The sequence below is a fragment of the Poecilia mexicana genome, unplaced genomic scaffold (genome assembly GCF_051168715.1).
Source record: "Poecilia mexicana isolate PSO_F unplaced genomic scaffold, ASM5116871v1 scaffold_21, whole genome shotgun sequence".
Taxonomy (NCBI): Eukaryota; Metazoa; Chordata; class Actinopteri; order Cyprinodontiformes; family Poeciliidae; genus Poecilia; species Poecilia mexicana.
The window spans coordinates 4737493-4757226 of NW_028263390.1; the positions used below are offsets into that span (position 1 = coordinate 4737493).

General features: G+C 38.0%; 2 protein-coding genes across 2 annotated transcripts; one reads left to right on the forward strand and one right to left on the reverse strand.

Moving 5' to 3' along the window:
- Window positions 1–463: 463 nt before the first annotated feature.
- Window positions 464–2368, reverse strand: sf3b6 (splicing factor 3b, subunit 6). The gene is made up of 4 exons (XM_014993583.2): window positions 2219–2368; window positions 1401–1519; window positions 1001–1139; window positions 464–865 (listed from the first exon to the last, which is right to left on the reverse strand). Exons 1-4 carry the CDS (start codon window positions 2246–2248, stop codon window positions 776–778), a joined length of 378 nt encoding a protein of 125 aa, XP_014849069.1. The 5' UTR covers window positions 2249–2368; the 3' UTR covers window positions 464–775.
- A 1670-nt stretch (window positions 2369–4038) lies between these two features.
- On the forward strand, window positions 4039–19718 carry tdrd6a (tudor domain containing 6a). The gene is made up of 19 exons (XM_014993575.2): window positions 4039–4717; window positions 7780–13422; window positions 13601–13680; window positions 13783–13842; window positions 13934–13979; window positions 14321–14385; window positions 15372–15426; window positions 15531–15598; window positions 16135–16186; window positions 16300–16385; window positions 16490–16552; window positions 16952–16970; window positions 17616–17695; window positions 17773–17812; window positions 17922–17953; window positions 18038–18101; window positions 18204–18271; window positions 18575–18629; window positions 19559–19718. Exons 2-19 carry the CDS (start codon window positions 7860–7862, stop codon window positions 19645–19647), a joined length of 6585 nt encoding a protein of 2194 aa, XP_014849061.2. The 5' UTR covers window positions 4039–4717; window positions 7780–7859; the 3' UTR covers window positions 19648–19718.
- Window positions 19719–19734: the final 16 nt, after the last annotated feature.

Sequence of the window (19734 nt, forward strand, 5' to 3'; positions counted from 1 at the left end):
TTATATATTTCAACTTTTACTGTTACCTGTCCCTAATTCTTCCAGGAGGCAGTTTGTACTTCTATTTTACTTTTTAGACCATTGTTTAAAAACTGAAATTCTTAATGTATAAATTTATTTGGTAAATTAGACCACTTTTGGATTTCAGCTCTAATTTTGTTGTAGATATTACTAAAAAGTGACACCTGAGAAAACTTTTTTTTTTCAAAAGGACATATAAACATTTCTATATTCCTGTGTAAAGTTTAAATTGAACTGATTGATGGGTGAAAATAATTTTAAAAATCCTTCCCAAAATATATTCTCATTTTGAGGATTTACATTTAGACGTGTCAAACACATAAACAGAGTCCTTCTAGTTGCATAAAGCGCTAACTGAAGTGTATTGATCTCACAGGCTTACTCGGAGGGCAACACTATTACATAATTATATGAAAAATGTGATGAAAAGAAGGGAAACAGGTTTTTAGAAAAAGAAGCATTTATTTTACAGAAAAGTTTAACCCTACATGAGCAGTTCATGTTGACTCCAGCTTACTGTTCAGAGAGATGACTAAAAATATCAGAACCATTTCTGCTGAACTGGATGGATCAAAATAAAACAGTTAAATAGAAACTATCTGGCTTCGATTTAAAGCAAGAGAAATAAAAGAAAATGTGTAAAATGGTATTATCCACAATTGTAATCACAAGCATAAACCAATCAAAAGGGGAAATAATTGTTTTTTGTTTTTACAAAGAATGAAAACTGAAAGACGGGAGGGCCTCGGAGACGCTACTTCGGAGGGTCTGTGTTGATGCCATATTTCTCTTTTAAGAGCTTCAGTTGTTCCTCTTTCTTCTTCGTGTCCATTTTCTGGAACGCCTGCAAAAACAATAACACGGAAATCCAAATTTAACTGGTACCAAGGCGACGGATTAACCCTTTCCCACACAAAGTGAACATTATTTGGCTTTGCTTGGGGACCAGACTGTGGAAGCTTGTGCCATCGAGACGTACTCTGTTTGCATTGTAGTAGAGAACCACGAGGTAACGGTTGCAGACGTTGAAGCCCGACAGGTGGTCGCAGGCATTCTTGGCATCAAAGATGTCTTCATACACGACATAAGCTGTTCCTCTGGTTTCAGGTGTGTTCCCTCTGAGAGGAGAAACAAACAGAGTGGGCACCAGACCAACCTGTGCAGTTTAATTATATAAAGCAAAACGTAACATATGCCGAGGACGTCCTGGATTAAACCAATAATCTTCTTTGTATAACAATAAAACAGCAAAAGCAAAAGTCTCGCAAGTAAAGCACATGGGTGATTTTTACCGTCAACGTAGGAAAACATTCCATCTTTACAAAAACATTAACAAAGTTCAATATATTCCCCAAAAAAGTGTCTGGAACTGAGCTTACGTTCGGATTTGTCGTATTGGTCCGTATTTCCCAAAGATATCATACATCTCTTCAGCTGTAATCTTGTAAGGAAGATTCCTGACATACAGGATTCTGTTCACCTCAGGAGGTAATCGGATCTGCAATGAAAAAAAAAATCACTAATCACAGAGAAAGAAACAATGTTTAGATATATCAGAGATTGTTTACAGCTTCTCAGACTTGTACAATGGTTTAAAAGAAAATACAAATGCATTCCAAACCATTTATTTGTACACGACTAGTAAAGAAACCAGTTTAAGTAAAAATTATAGCTGAAAAAGATTATTACTAGACTTTTAACTTGTAGCTACCAGATTATTTCGTATTTTCAATGAACATTTAACTTTTTAAGGACTTGGTACCAACTTTGAGCAGCTCTGCTTCAAACTCTTAACATATTTATAATTGATAGACTTTTGCCAAAATCTTCCAAGCTTCTGAAACGTTTGTTTTATTAGAAAAAAACACACAATATTAAACATCTTTATACGTAAACACCCATATGCTAATAATTAGCATCCATGTTCGACAGCATTTTTCGCCTCATATACAATTAGGAAAATTCCTAATTGTAGTGTGTAGGTCTCACACACTAATAAAGTATTAGAGAATTCAACGTCAGTGCAACAAATATAGAAATCAACACTGTAATAGCTTTAAATAAATAGAGTAACCGAAGCTCTTCTCAGGCGCTCTAGTTAGCATGCTAACGGCTAACCGTGTGCTAACAATGAACCGGATATTAACTATGTAAGGACTCAGTTAATATTTACATTAGTCGATTGGTTTTAACTTACGTTAGCGCGTTTCGCTGCTTGCATAGCCATGGTGGCAGGTTAATTTGAACAAAATACGTAGATAAATAGCAAGCACGCAGTGTTCTGGGTTTTCCTGTCGTCGTCAAAATGGCAACAGTCGCTGGTTTGTGACAAACTTCCGGTTACAAACTTAGAGGCAAACAACGTAGTGCTGCCCCCTGTGGTGCTGAAATGAATATACAAAATTCGTCACATGGTGACCGTTGTTGCTCGAGACCACCTTTTTGGACATGCTATATTGTCGAAACAGTTAGGTTTACACTAATTCTGACTGTATATCGTAAAATATATGCAGATATATAAGTTAGCGACCATTATAGTATATTATTGTCCTAATGTAGTAATCCTAAATATGTTTTCTTTTATCTTACTCTGTCCCTATTGATGGGAGAGTCGAGAGATGTTAAATTCCTAAAATAACGACAAAAAAACGAGCCACTGATTGAAACAGGTCATTAAATAAATCGTTAAACATGATGTGTATTTATGTGTTTTGTTGTGTAATTAATACATTGCTTAAACATTTCAATATTTATGTAAAAGTATATTTATATTCTATTTATTTACTTGCAGGTGTATATAATGAATTTATTTATATGTTAATTAAGATACGATACATAAAATACTTTCCTACTTGTTGCTTTTAGCCTTCAATATACACAATTCTAAATATAAAAAAGATATATTTGTATCCAATTCTAAATTCTAAAAATAATAATAATAATGACAGGTCCTGGTCATTTTCCACTTTTGGATTATCGTATCTTTTTCAGTTTCGGGCTTTTCGAACAAAAACCAGACAAAAAGAAAACACCACTGCAGTATAGCTGTGTTATGTCCAAAATGTCCACTAGGTGTCTCTATATGTCATCAGCTTCATAAGCCATTACCTGGCCTTGAAAGGCTGCTTAGTACTCTGACCTCCGAATTAAAGTAATAAAACTGACACAAGCAATAGTAAGGAAAACAATAAGAAATCAAAGATGCAAATTTTGGAGGTAGTACTGCAATAGAAGGAATTATGATGCATTGCCAGGTTAAATATTGTTGACCGCAACCATTCACAAAAAAACTAAACTTTTGGTTTTAGCATTTAATGAAATACACAGCTCAGATAATCTCTCTGATGAGGAAATATATTATAGAAACACAGTACTGTCACTGCATCTCAGTATTTGAAGAAAAAAAAAACAGGAGATCCTTTAGCTCTGCTTCTACACACGTTTAAAGTGAAAAGAAATATTAATAATGCTTGTCAGACCACACCTGGGAAAAATGATTTAGGCTATAAAATGTTACCACATATGCCAGATAAAACAGATCATATTAAAATGGAGTAGCATGATTTGGGAAAATGGTAAACTTCCATCAGTATGAAAACAAGCTATAATTGTTCCAACCAGTGAAAGACAGCATTTTGTTACCTTATTAAGGAAGGAAAACAAGGTGAAATAGAAAAGAGGAAAATGTAATCACTTAACTCCAAATAGGAGATTTAGGTGTCACCGACACTACTACAACAGCCAAGCATCGAGGATACACACATTGTAACCAGACTTCCACAAAGATCCTTTTTCAGTCGCCATGAAGGAAAAACCCAATTTGTGGGTTCTTGGAGGTTCAGTCAGTTAACATGTACAATAAGGTTATTTCCTTTCCAAAGACAGATTATTTCAATGAATCTAGTTTTTTTTTTTTTTACCCCTGGCCTGTTTTTTTTTTTTTTTTACCCCTGGCCTATTTTCCAGAACCACACTCCAGTCTAGTTGGCGGTGAGACACTTAAATTAATTTTCCAGCCACCAATTAAATCATGATGAAAACGGTAGAGATTCATAGCTGTTCTCATATCTGTCAGAAACATATTTTTAATAAGTGTTTGACATCTAAACATAAGCTAATAAATGAAGGTAGATAAAGCTTAACATTAAGATATATTTTTATTTAGTCCATTTTTATAAAATTATTAATACTCACATTTGAGTGTTAATGGTTTTTAAACTCACCGTTTATATATTTCTTTTTTATTATTATTTTTGCCTAAAAATTAGACGACGTATTGTTTTATATTTTTGAACGCTATTTTATTTAACCTAATGGTATTTCCGGGTCACGCGAGGAGGAGAAAAAAAAAAAAAAAAAAAGAGAGAGAAACGTTAGGCACGAGCTTGTGCGGGGTTTTAGGCTAGCGACCGTTAGCTAACGGCTGTGTGCAGTAAGGTTTGCTCATTAAACTAAATTCCTCTGGGAACAGCTAAACTTCTCACGGAGAACACAAAACATCGCAAGAGAAAAGCATCGTGATTGGACCGACTTTTAAAGCAGTAGAAAGTCCGGAAAGTTTCGACGCTGTTAACGTCTGCGCGGCTGCTCGTGGATCTGCTGGGTGGAGGTGAAAACGCCAAGGCGGCTTGTTGGTGAGCTAGCGTCACTTCAAGTGTTAAGAGGATTGGACAGGTTCGCCAAAAATAAAAAAACGGTGAGAGTTTACATATTGGAGCAGATAATTTTCGATTAATTACGGCTAAGGCTTTGTGTGACAACTGGAAGACCGTTAATAATTAAGCGAACATGACCTGTTATGTTAACGGCCGTTTTATTTAGTAACTTAGCCAAGTTGCTACTGAAAGTAAAATTAGCTAACTGCATCGCATATGGCGTTTTTCTGACAAAAGGATAACGTCTTTTGTTGATCTCGCATTGATTGTTAGGAAAAACACAACGTTTTTTTTTACACAGTTATCTGTTCGGATCTCAAATCATATATTTGCATGGTAAACTAATCTTGCTGTGGTCTGTAGTATGAACATGTGTCGGTGTCCTGTTGGTTTGGTATACCCTGTCAGAATATCATACCGGAAGTCCACAATGCTATGCTCTAAGTAGCGTACCAACAGTTAAGTTTTGATAGGTATTACACTGAGTTAGCATATTCCTTCAAATACAATTATTTCAGTGTATCTTACTGAAACAAAAATAATAATGAACAACAAATAAATGTTAAACAGTAGTGTTTATAATTTGAGTTATGCATCTTATTTTTTTTGTGCTGCGCATGAGCATTAAAAGAGGGCGTCATTTCTTGGGCATAGTGAATCATCTTAACAACCTGATCCAGTGAACGAAGGGTTACGACTGTCGACCGAGATGGCGATGAGACCAGACATATTAACATGAGAGCCATAACTGTCTGAACAACTAATTCAAGAAATGATAATTATCAACAACTATCACAACATATTACACTCATTTACATTCTATTGGGAGGAGACTTAAATGGCAATTAGAACTTGAAAAAAAAACTTGCCCAAAAGAAAAAAAAAAGAGCCCCAAATAACACCTTGAATGAAATTATGAGAATATTAAAGAAAACCGTTGTATGTGAAGAAATCTCAAAGGAGCTTTCAAAACCACAACTGGAATTTTATTAGCTTTATGAGGACATTTGTGAGGTGCTCCAAATACTTCTTCAAATTGAAGAGAAATTTTGTGCAATCATTTATTGGTTAACTTAAAATTAACAATGTGATTTTTGAATATCTGTATATCATTTCAAAGTATGTCTCAAATTTTTAGGAAACTTAATATTTGGCAGATTTAGAAAATTAAGACAGAACGTACACATTTCTACGATGACACAAACAAAACTGATATTGACTTCAAGAGAACTTATGATTGAGAAATTAATTTAAAAGAAGTTTAACATTCTATTTGCTCTTTTAAGGATAATAAATTCTCTATTAACGATGGCGTGAGTTGTGAATTCTATTTTTTTTTTTATGATAAAGTACTAACCCCATATTTAAATAGCATGTTAAAAGAGTAGATACTGAGAGGTGAATTACTCCCCATGGTTGATTAAATTGATCCCAAAACCTCTCTAACATTGAGTATTGAAAATGTGGAGAAAAAAATTTCTAAACCCTGACACTAAAATATTTACAAATATCTTTCTAAACAACTAAAATTAGAATTAAAGGATATTGGTGAAGACCAATTATAATTTTTGCCTAGAAGAAGTATAAATAACCATAGTTGACTAATTTTGATTAACAGTTTGTACTTGTATCAGAGCTGAGCTGCAATTGCTCAGTCAATTATCACACAGGACAACTAAAATATTTAGTCAGGAAATTAGATAAGGTTGTCCTTGTTAAGTCATATTTCTTCAGGTCACACAAGTTGTGCTTGTACTTATTTAAAAAAGGGCATAATCAGTGTTAGAAACACTATAATGTACAGTGAAGTAGACGTCACTAAAAAGATATGTTACAGTATATTTAAGAGAACTTTTCTACAAAAGATTACCTTTATATATAATGTTTCTGGTCTTCTATTTTTGGAGAAGTTAACTAAGGGCAGATTTTCTTAAATGGAAGAAAAAAGTTAGAGGTTACCTATCAAATTGTGTATAATATATACTCCACAAAAAAAGCCACTGGAAAAATTTAGACTTTATCGACTATTATACATTCTGTGAACTAGACATGGAAAGAGTTTCTCATTATATTGTCAATGTAAATATACAATTTCATTTTGAAGAGATGTACAAATTATAAGACAGAAAACTACAGAGAGAAAGATGTTATACTATGCTTTGATAAGGGCATGGATAAAGACTTCATCTTCTTCACCCAACTTCTACTATGTCTGGTAACATTTCACATTTAAAAGAAGAAATGGTCAACCCTCTGCAAGGAACTCAACATATAAATCTCCACAGCCAAGGTACTTGACTACAAAAGGCAATGGAAAGCATTTGTTCTCGCCAAGATTAATGGGAATTTAATGTGTAATTTCTGTATTGATCTGATTTTGTTTTTCTTAGAATTCTTTTTTTATTCTTGAACAACGTTCCCTTTGTACTCATTGTACCCCCTACCATTCAAATGTTGTTTGATTTTTTTTATTTTTATGAAACCAAATTATTTAAAAAGGGTGGGGGAGAAGTGAACAAGGGTTAGTGCTCTCTGCTGTGGTTTTTCAGATAAAATTAAACTTTAAAAGTTGAGTTTGAAATTGAAATTGAATTGACCAGACGGCTGGTCAGCAGTTGTCAGCGCCTCTCCCCCCACACAAGAATGGCAGTATCTAAAAATGGACAGTGAACTTGTCTAATTTAATCAGAGAAGCACCAATCAGGCATTTAATGGAGAACAATGACTGCTCAAGTATTGGTAGTAATTTTGGATAGTAATTAATTTTCTTATGAATAAAAAATATATAAAATGGAATTAAATGTCAAAAGTTAGATATTACCCTTTTAGATTGATTTAAACAATTTCTAATTCCCATGTAAGTGAATTGTTTTTGACGGGAAAATATCCAATTCTTTTATGAGAAGGAGCAGGACTTTTAATGTTAACTCAGATACTTGTGAATAAACCATCTTTGAGGTTAACATTCCCTTATCAATTCTAATCTCTTTTTGGCAGTCATGAGATATGGTAGATATTAATTTCAGCTTAGTCCTTGACCCATATGTAAAGATCCTGATTCAGTCTTAGTTTTGTCACCATGTGTTTTTTTTTTTTCCCACAGGTAATAATATTCAGTACCTGCACACCGGCACTGAGAAGGTGGCAAGTCATGAGCAGCTGCTTCTCCAGGAAACTGCCACAATGTCTGCAATCCCTGGACTTCCTGCAAGAGGATCAGATGTAACAGTACTTGTAACCAGAGTTCACTTGCATCCCTTATGTGAGCTGGTGGCGTTCTGGGGAAAGCTTAGTCAGCAGAGATCAACAGATTATGAGATTCTGGCTGATGAAATTCAGTCTCATGGAGCCTTATTTAAAGACCTGGAGGGAAATCCTGGTGACCAATGCTTAGTTCACATTGATACTACTTGGTACCGAGCACGCATTGTGTCCAGAAATGGCACCAAATGTAGTGTCTTCCTCATTGACAGAGGAATGACATACACTAGCACCACCAGCAAGCTAGCATGGGGTAAAAAAGAACATTTTCTTTTGCCCCCTGAAGTGGAGTTATGCGTACTAGCAAATGTGTTACCACTTTCATCTGAGAATAGATGGTCTCCAGTGGCTCTTGAGTTTCTAAAATCTTTCACTGGAAAGTTAGTGGACGCACATGTGCAAGATGTGCTGGTGCCAGACAGAATGATTCTCCTGAACATCCCTTGCATATCCAAGCAAATGTATGAGATGGGATTTGCAAAAAAGTTGTCTCCAGCAACCTTCCAGGACTTTCTCCACATGTCACTGAAATCGATCAGTGGAGCTGAAGCATTGACAGAAGTGCAGCAGCTCTATTTGGGATCGGGTGAGCGACTCCAGAAACAGGAACTATTCATGTACCCAGAGTTGCCAGGAGGAACTGTGGAGACTGTCATTGTAACAGAAGTGACAAATCCTCAACAGATTTTTTGTCAGTTGAAAGTTTTCTCTCACGAGTTAAAGAAACTAACTGAGAAGGTTACGCAGAGCTGCGAGGGCAAAGTGTCCAGTTGCATGATAAGCCCAGACATGATTGGTTATCCATGTGCAGCAAGAGGAAGGGACGGTAGGTGGTACCGCTCTGTCATACAGCAGGTGTTCCCAACAAATAAAGTGGTGGAGGTGTTAAATGTAGATTATGGAACAAAACAGTTTGTCCAGGTGGAAAATGTGAAACGACTTGCTGCAGAGTTTACCAGGATGCCAGTTGTCACTTACGTTTGCTCCCTCCATGGTATCCTTGACAAAAAGGTAGGATGGACAACAAGTGAAATTGACTTCCTCAAGTCACTCCTGCTTCACAAGACTGTGATAGCCAAGGTTGAATACCGAAGCATCTCTGACCAAGTTTACTATGTTACACTCTATGGTGATGACAACATTAACATGAACAGCTTGTTTGGTTCCAAAGAAAACTGTTTCCCGAAGTATGAGAAAACACTTGGAGATTATGCCCTGCCAAGTGGAGTTTATACCCAGCAGCATCCGGCCCAACCAGAAAGAAAGATGCTATCTTCCCAACCGAGTGTGGAAGAGATTCCTGCTGAAGACCTCGTCACAAACTCCTCACATTTGGCAGTTGTTCATCACGTATCTTCCCCATCAGAGTTTTGGATCCAAACCGAAAACTACAGAAAAGAACTGGAGGAAATGTTGGACGCAATGTACCATCTGTACCAAGATTCAGCGAATACGCACATGCTTATAAATCCATCTCTTGGACTCTACTGTGCTGCACAGGCGCAAGATGGTGAATTCTACAGAGCAACTGTGACAGAAGTTGGTGAGACACAAATCAAGGTGTTCTTTGTTGATTATGGCAACACTGAAGTGATTGATGGGAGTAAGATCAGGACTCTCCCTGCTGAGTTCAGAAAGATGCCCCAGCTGGGTCTGAAATGTTCCCTGGCTGGTGTCAGACCAAAAGATGGGAGATGGAGTCAAAATGCTTTGGAATATTTCATCAAGACAGTCACAGATAAAGAACTCTTAGTGCATGTGAAAGGAAGATATAGTGACAGCTATGTTGTCCAACTGACGAATCCTGAAGCACAGACAGAACAAGATGTTAATACACAAATGTGCACAAATGGCTTCTGTGAAAGAACCGAGATTCCAAGAGAACCCACAGTTAAAGGTGCAATGAAGCCTTCCGTTGTATCTTCAGCCCCATTTACTGATGGAGCACTGCCACAGGTCTGTAAAGACATTGGAATCTCTTTCAGACCTGCTTTTGGTCTTCTAAGCAATGAGAGAAAAATCAGTACCTTTAAGGAACAAATGTTTCCCATTGGAAGTGTCCTTGATGTCAATGTCTCCTGCATTGAAAGCCCAAATGACTTCTGGTGTCAACTGGTTCAGAATGCCGGATCTTTGAGATTGCTTATGCATGACATCCAGGCCTATTATGCAAACAGTGAGTTTGAGCCTAATGTAGATGCTGCCTGTGTAGCTCGTCACCCTGAGAATGGGATGTGGTACAGAGCTCTAGTCATTCGCAAACATGAAACCCCTCAAGTTGATGTGTTGTTTGTGGACTATGGGCAGACTAAGACTGTCTCCCTCTTTGACTTGAGAAAGATAAGTCCAGAATTTCTGGCTCTCCATGGTCAAGCGTTTCGATGTAGCCTGTTGAACCTCATCAGTTCTACATCGGCCATTAATGAATGGAACTACAAAGCAAAGGAAAGGTTCCAAAACTTTGTTGAAAACGCTGCTTCCAACTTTATCATTTTGAAGTGCACCATTTATGCCGTCATGCACTCTGAACAGATGGTTCTTCACAACATTGTTGATCTAGAGACTCCGTTCGAGAGCATCTGCAACACTTTGGCCAGTCTCATCACAAGCATTCCTCCCAAGAAAACCTCCGGGCCGTCTTTTCGTCTGGACACATACTACTACTCAACGCACAATATCAAAACTGGCACAGAGGAGCAAGTCACTGTGGCATTCGTGAACAGTGTCAGCGATTTCTACTGCCATCTTGACAAGAATGCTGATGTGATGAAAGATCTTACAATGAGGGTGAACACTCTCTGCCAGCAGCTTGAGAGGGTAAAAGTTCCAGCAGTCTTTGGAACCTTGTGCTTTGCAAGATATACTGATGGGCAGTGGTACAGGGCTCAAATAAAAGCTACAAGACCAAAACTACTGGTTCACTTTGTGGATTATGGTGAGACTCTTCAGGTGGACAAGTCTGACCTGCTCCCTGTCCCCAAAGAGGCAAATGACATCATGTCTGTGCCTGTGCAAGCAGTTGTGTGTGCTCTCTCTGATGTTCCTACTGATGTTCCTAGTGAGGTCAACGAATGGTTTGAGAAAACGGCAACAGAATGCCAATTCCGTGCGTTGATAGTGGCTAGAGAAGCTGATGGCAAATTACTGGTAGAGCTGTACCATGGGAACACCCAGATTAATGCAAAAATAAAGAAAACATTTCAGATTGAGAAGCAAGAAGAGCAAGTTGTCTGCCAGAGTTGGAAACCACATCAGGTTCCAGCAACTCATGCACCAAAGACGGAAAGGACTTTTTCAAACCGAGCCATGGACAGTAAAGATTACGAGCAACCCTGTAAAAAGAGCAATTTCTCTACCACAAAAGCTCCATGTCAAACAAAGCTCGATGGTAAATCCATGGATGAGAATCTAAGGTCTGCAGTGAAATCCACAACTCAGAAGCACAGACCAGCCCCTCGAGAGCTATACAAACCTCCGTCTCAAAGGCAGCCAAACAGAACATTGACTAACAATGGTTCTGAGGAAGCTAGTGGTCAGCTGAGACCCAGAAAAGTGAGTCCCCCCCCTAAAACTGAAAGGTTCATTTCAGAATCATCTGGCACAGAATCCCAGGAGGAAACCCCAGCTGAAAAACTCCCAAAACTCATAGACCTTCCATCTAAATGCATCACACCTGGCACAGCAGTGGATGTTTATGTCTCACATTGTGACAGCCCGCTAAGCCTCTTTGTGCAACATGTCAGTGAAGAGGATGACCTATTCTCTCTGGTGGAGAAGTTGAATAATCCAGATTCAACATCAAAAGCAAGCCCCATCAAAGATGTGCACCCAGGTGACCTCGTCAAAGCAGAGTTTACAGATGATTCGTCCTGGTACAGAGCAGTTGTGAAAGAAACTCTTGAAAACGCAAGGGCTCTTGTTGAGTTTATAGACTTTGGAAACACAGCAGTGATGCCAATTTCTAAAATGGAACAACTCCCCAAATCTCTTTTGCTGTTTCCAGTTTACAGTACACACTGCATGCTAAAGGATGCTGTTGTTCTTGGAGAAGAGAAAGTGTTTGAACCACATGTGGTGTCTGCCTTTAAAGAGGACATCGGCAGCTGTGGAGACAAGGTGCTCAAGTGTCAGTTCATCAAGCAGGTGGGATCTGTGTGGGAGGTCACTCTGGAAGATGGCGGCCTGGATATAGGGTGTAAAGTGTCTACAGATGGGAGTGATTTTAACCCAGAAAAACTAGTGAATGAGCAGCAGGTGCAGCATTTTGATAAAAGAAAAGTGGAAGAAGACTCTGAGAAACCACTGCCACCCTGCAGTCTTGGCTATCCATACCAAAAAGAGATTCAAGAGGGGCAGCAGCTAGAGGTCTACATTGCAACCATCAATGAAGATCAGACGTTTTGGTGTCAGTCTGCCGATTCACAGGAGCTCTGTATGATAACATCAGCTGTTTCAGAAGTTGAGAATGCAGCAGATCAAAACATTAATCCAGATGCCCTTTACCTCGGAATGCCATGTGTTGCATTGTTTGCTGACGATCAACTTTGGTATCGCGCGGAAGTTGTTGATAAAAGTGACAATGAGCTTTCTGTCCTTTTTGTGGACTATGGAAACAATTCACAGGCAAACATCACCGATATCAGAGTGGTACCACCTGCCTTACTGGAAGTTCCACCCCAAGCGTTTCTGTGTGAGCTTGAAGGCTTCGACGCTTCCCATGGATCTTGGAGAGATGGAGCAGCAGATGAGTTGTCCTCACTTACAGCAGACAAGTTGTTACAGATCACCGTCACCAGAGTAACAAGGACAGAAGGAAAACTGAAGTATGTGGTAGAGTTAGAGTGTGAAGGCCAGGTGATAAACGAAGCAATGAATGCCTCCTGGAGCTACTTCGAAACAGAAGACATGCCTGATTCGGGTGGATCAGCTACACCACAGAAGCTTGACTCAATCAACACTCTACAGGATCTTCTTCATGATGCTAGTTATTCCTCTTGTACAGTGTCTCAGGATGAGGAACATATTGCAGAGGAGCTCAACTTCCTTCCAATTGAAAATGGGGTTTTAAAGTTGGCCAGTAGTCCAAAACAGAGCGAGTGTTCCGAAGACTCCAATAATGAGACTGTTGTTGAGTTTGGACAGGATGAGCAGGAGTCCAGTGAAGGGATAATCATGGTCCCTGCTGCCATGACACCCCCTGAAGATATTTTTCCCTCTGATAGTGTTGTAAAGGAACCCTTGCAACTTTCAGCAGACCTTTTAGATGAAAAGGACATTTCATGCTTGAGCGAAAACATGATTGTGGTCACTGGCCAAGATCCCGAGGAGGAAAATACTTCAGTGCTTCATGCTGGAGAGCCAAATGATGATGGTTCTTCTCCAAGGGACGGTGCTTCAGGGGCCACAGATGAGCTGGAGATTGGAACTGGTGACAAGGAGATGCTTAGTACTTCCTTCCTTACCTTGGAGATGGACACTGTAAATGGTAAGATACAACTCAGCTTTTTTCTGTCATGTCATTACCGTACCTCTATTATCTCCTGAACATTAAAAAGTTACAAAAAACTAAACAAAAAATACATTTTATTTATTTATTTTTTTTTTTAAAAAGGGAACATTTCTTTTATTTCGTCTTTTCCCTATTTTATCTCTTCCTCTTAAAGCTCCAGCTATGGTAGCAGGAGAAAGAAATGTTGCTGCCCTACAGGCTGACTTAATGACCTTTACATCAGAAGAAACTATGGTAAATGTAGATTATATTGAGGTCACAGTGAATGAACCTGATGAAAGTTATCATAGTGTGATGGGAGAAATTTAAGATGAAATTAACTATTTTTCTGTAAAGGATCTGCAAGATGATGTTTTGAAAGAGACGACGGATACAGAATTGGATTCCTCAAAACAGGTATGTCCGATGGATGTAGAAGTCCGCTGTGACTTGGAGTGACCTCAGGTTCACCCGCTTTAAGTTTTTATTTATTTTTCTGCCTTATTAGACTGAACCGGCGCCTTCCTCAACTACAATTCAAGAGCAGTTGTGTGGTGAGTAACTGTTTAAGTTTATCATGTAATACAGAGATGCTAGCTTCTTTGAAAATTGCTTTTTCTACAGGGTAGCTGTGAATCCCATAAAATGTCCTAAGATTTAGATTAAGCCCTTAATATAAAATTAAGGTCTTAAAATGTTTTTCATTAAAAAAAACACACACAAAAGTTGCTCTTAAATACATTAAAGACAGGTCTTAAATTTGGTTGTGAGAGGACTATTTACTCTTGTATATTCTATGTAGTTATTTTTTGTCATGGTGTATTTCTGTCAAGTCATAATGAAGATGAAGACGTGTTTCCTTGTCAACTAAAGGAATGTGTGATTGTTGTCACAGAGCAAGAAACCAAGACTGGAGAAGGCATCCTACATGAGGAGACATGCGTTTCTACAAATGTGCAGGTACATTACAGAAGTGAGGAAGATAATCTGTTTGACTATTGATGAATTATAGTTCTAGTCAGACGGTAGCAGATAGGATTTGGGTAATGGAAGTCGTACTAATTTGGGCTTCTTTTATACGTACTTTGGTGCTTAGATCTTTATGTTTTGCTCCTTTTTTAATTCGGGGTGTGTGTGTGTGTGTGTGTATGTGTGTGTGTACAGAGTCCATATTAATCATACAGGCTCAAACCCACCACTATTTTATTAAATGTCAATCAGTGACATCTTCTGAAAAGATTCTGGCTGAATATTTGTCCTTTGTCCTTAACAGAACTGGTTCATTTAAGCCATTTTTCTGACACAAGCCAAATTTTAACTACAGTCTGAACAAGCTCGAAATTGAACCAAGAAGCTTAATGAAATCTACCATCAGGCTTCACTTGTTTTGGACTGTTTTCCTGTTAAATGACCCAGCTCTGTTCTAATTTCAGCCAATGAGCTGCTGCGTTACACCAATGCCTAGCCCACAGAATGATTCTGCCACCACCATGCTTGATAGTTGACAAACATCTTGGGTTTAAAAGCCTCCATCTTGATTCCTCCAACCATACCTCTTGTCATTGTGACCAAACCGTTCAATGCAGAAGGCATTTCGTTTATCCATAGATCAACTGTGTTTAATTGAGCTTGAATGTGTTTTAATAGCGGGGGACATTTAACCAGACGTTCCTGGGAGTGTATGTATATATTTGACCTTAGAAGTACAGTTTTAATATTGTGTAGAAGAAATGTGCACCTAATTCTTGATATTTAATAACATTTACTTTATTTTGACTATACTTCCACCCTGGAAACGTTGCAGTTTGACTAAATTATTTGGAAAAACAAGATATTTCTGCGAAGCGTTTCTAAACCTCTTACAGTAACTGTAAATTACATTGTAACAAACCTACAAGGCTGCAATCGGAGTCAAATCTTCATCTCAGCCTCCGAAAATGTTTCAGAATGACTCCGCGAGCGAAGAGGCTGCTTCCACCGAGCATGTGGACGCACAGCCAGGTTTGCTAACGCCACATCAGACCATCTGTGAAGCTATTTGAGTCAGGAGTTACACACTGGTGACTGACGCAGCCTAATGTGTATATATCATTCTGTCTCGGCAGTCCTGCTGCAACAATTTACCACAACCACAAGCAAAGAACAGAGCTACACGTTTCCCCCCACAGAAACGGTAAACGCAGACGTCTTTCTTCACTCGCTTGGCATGTTTGCCATTTTCAGGTTGGGTCACACGCCTTAATGCAATCAGGAAGATGTGGAGGACATTATTTTCATCACCTACAGTTCATTTTGAATCAACTCTAAAGATGTTGAAGTATTCTCAAATCTTAATCTTGGCACAAAAATAAGAAAAAGTATATTTTTGTACACATGGAAGAATCTCTTTATCATGTTTGAGTCAAATTATGTTTTGTCCCGTTCTGGATTATAAAAAGTATGTCATTTAATTCTAATTGGCAGAACAAATCTGCTCTCCATGTCACTGATCCTCGGCAACATCGACAACAAAATCCAAACTAAACCTAGGAGAAGAGTGTGAATATTGTTTAAGAAAACCCAAACTCAAGGTTTTCACCCAGAGCTGTACATTTCCATACAGAGTTTTAGAAATACCTCAGACTAACAAAACATCCTCCAGATGTTAACATGTTATAAATGTTTGAACATCTCTAAATCCCTGAAAGTTGAATATTGTTGCTGTTTCAGGGTGAGGATCCTCATGACTTTGCCTGCTCTTTGGAAGAAACCCATCCAGCAGGTGAACTCTTCATCAGTTGGAAAAGAAAAACAAACAAAAAAAACGTGTTTCCTACAGCATCTGTTGTGCTGCTTGGATTATAATTTTGCTACAAGTTTTTCTTTGGTTTGCAGATTCAGAGCAAACCTCTGATGAAAAGATAAGTGCAGCAGATTGCCAGAGCCATGTGATAGCAGAGGAAATGACACTTTCTATCTCTGTGAGTGTCAACATCATGTGTGAAAAGAGAATTTTAACTTTTCAGTTCAGTGCTGACTAATCAGTGTTAAGTGGTGTAATTAACTTGTTTTTTGTTTTTGAAAGGTTTCTGAAGGAGATGTAGATCATGTTTGTGACAGAACTGAGCCAGCCGAAGAGTCGGATGAGGTGAAACATTCTGCTGCTGCGCAAAATGAACTATTTACAGAAGACGCCTTTCAAAAACATTCTTGAACAGTTTTGCTGCATTTCAGCTGCAAACGTCAATGTTTATCAGAGGAGTTTAGTGAGAGATCTGTGGAATGTAGCAGAAAAAGTAAAAAATGTTTGTTTTTTTTGATAGATAAAAATCTGCTTCATCTGTTGGCCTCATTCTTCCTATTTCACAATAACACACTTTGCATTAGTCTAGAACCTATTAATAACTTCAATGTGGCAAAATGTGGAAATATTCAACAAAAATGAACACTTTTGAAGGCACCATTTTTGATTGTACATATTTAAGATATTGAATTATTGTTGTTTGATTTTCTGCCTTTTTTTTTTGTTCTTGTTTTGAAACAATAGGTCCACGAAGTCTCAGCGGGTGAGTAATAATTCAGATCCACCTAAGCAACATCAGATTAATCAACATTTCTTAAAAGAAGCAGCTATATTGGCGAGTTAACATTTTCGTTGACATTTTCTTTATGCACTGAAATTCATTAATGGAAGAAAATTTGTGCTGCAGACATACAAATACATTCTAATTTCTATTGGGAACATTTGAGTGATCATTTCTCTCAAATATAAATCATCTTTGGCCACATTGCAACCCCATTGAATCTGAAGTTTCAAATCTCTGCCTGGATATTTTTGCTTATTTTAATTGCACATTTAATTTTTCTTTAAATGTCCTGTGAGTAAATATATATTTGCCCATTTATCCATAACAATATCTAGCAGTTACTTTCGTAATTTTCCGTAATTTCACTCCCTGCTGCGGCGGGGCCGAAATTACCGTAATAACCCGATATGGGCTGGAATGCGCAACATCTCCCCTTTCAGAAACCGTTGGAATTTTTCAGATGGCGCAGTGTTGCGGAACTACGGTGCTGCAAATTTGGCTGTGTCGTCGCCGACACTTTCGTTAATGACCGGTTTTGCTAAGCAGCCTGGAAATGGAAGCAGTTTGATTTGAGGATAAGTTTGGAAAGCGATTTGCTTCCCTCCATTCCTTCTTTCTGCACAGAAAGTGTGTCAGGCATCATGGTGGCAGTAGCAGATGTTCCCCAGCATGTTGAGGTGCCGTGCACTCCCAGCCCTGACAAGGTATCGGTTAGATTTCCAGTCCGTTGCTTCATCTGAGTTGTGATCCCATAAGCAGCTCACATGACCCTGTCTTTCAGGACAACTCTCCACCAGAAGATGAGACCGTTCCTGTTAACAGTAATGAACTTCCTGCTTTTCTTCTTTACGTCTTAAACGTGAACGTTGAGCACATTTTTGACACCTTTCCTCATCCATTTCTCTACTTTTTGCTGTTCTGTTTTGCCAGCTGATGGGGAGTTACAGACCTACAGAGATGTGGTAATGTATATCAGGGTTTTTTCCCTCTTAATTATGCTATGTGTTCTTTCATCTGAGTAAATCCCGCTCGTGACACCATTTCAGAGGAACATGGATGAAGAGTTGACGTGTTCGGTCAGCGACAGCTGTTTGGCAGACGTCTCTCAAGGTATCAGACACCTCAATCAAACTTCTTTAACAAAAGTTTGAAGCTCACACTTTATTATAGAGTATCTCTTCAGTTTAATAAATAAACAACGCTTTCTGTCAGACTCGGAGCAAGATCCTGATACGGAAACGGACTGCAAGTCTGAGGAAACGGCTCCACCGCTGAGCGAGGTAAACGGAGAAAAGATGACAGAAACACTCAAATCTCTGTTTTACTGACAGTGTCTTTAAGTTTCATAGAACTGTTAAGGAGTTTGCTTTTTACAGAATTCCTGCTGTATCAGCCAGCTGAAGGCTAGTGTAGCTAAATATAATAGAAATAAATGTCGGTGACTCTAGCGAACAGATTCAGCTGAAAATTACAGTTAGATGAGATAATTATGTTCAAACACTTGGCTGTTTCTACAAATTAACAAGAGCTGTCTGTTGGTGTTTATATTTTCACAACTGGACTTTTTTTTCTTCTTGTTCTAGGAGTTTGATGACAGTGAGCTCACAGAGGAATCTCTGTCTGCTGAGGACAGTTTCGGTAAGCAGAGTTCCCCGACAGTTATTCATGTCTGTGGAAAGGAAAATTCACCAGATTTTTGTTTTTCCACCAGGACAAATGGTAACGAAGCTGAGTTACTTGACTGATGTATGACTGCATATGAGGGCTTTTGTAGATAAAAAAAGAAAAAGAAATCAAATTTCCGCTGAAAAATTTAGAGCTTAATCTCAGAAATTTTCTAGAAAAAATGGAAATTTCTGATATTCAAAAGTTGAAAATATTTGAGTTTTTGTGTAGCAAATTTTTTACTTTTCACACTCAAATCTTTTTATTTTAGAACTTTTTTTTTTTTTTTGGCAGAAATTTACTCATTTGTTTTTCTGTGTAATGGCCCTGTCATGTCCTGCATATGTCACTTCACTAGGACGGTTATTCAATACTTTTACCCAATACTTTACTCTTGAGTCATTTCTTAGATGGCTACTTACTTTTTGTTGTTTAAAAATATGTTGAAGTAGTGATGATGTTTCTCTAACCACCACTGGCAACAACAGTATTTAATTATTTAAAAAAGCTTATGGAATTAAAAACTACTTCATAAGTGGAAAATACATAAATTTGTACTAATACCAGAGTGTTTATATTTGTATTTGTTATATTTGGTCTAATGTCAAACTACATCATTCACTGTTTTAAATGGATCATATTTCTACATGGCAAACCATTTACCAGTAGTAGAGGAATAGAAATCTAAAATGTTTTAATTCATACAATTAATGAGTAGTTGGCAAATCTTTCCTTATGATTCGAAAAGAATGCACAATAATAAAAACTGTTGTACAGTTCAAGAACTTCACTCGGCACAACTACAGGTCCTTAAAGTCCTAAATGTACTTGCGATTTCATTTCATTTTGTTGGGAGAATCTCCTCAATCAGTTCACAATCACCATGTTTTGCTTTCTTCTAGAGGCCCAGCTGTCAAAGATAACTCACCTCTGTCTGATCGTGAAGGACGGAGCTGCTGATTATCTTCCCGAGCAGCAACCGGAGGAATAACAGCCTTCCCTTTTTTGGTTTACTTTGTGGTCTCAGATTTGAAGTTAATCAGCTACTTAGTTCTGCTCTGAATCAAATGGGTACAGA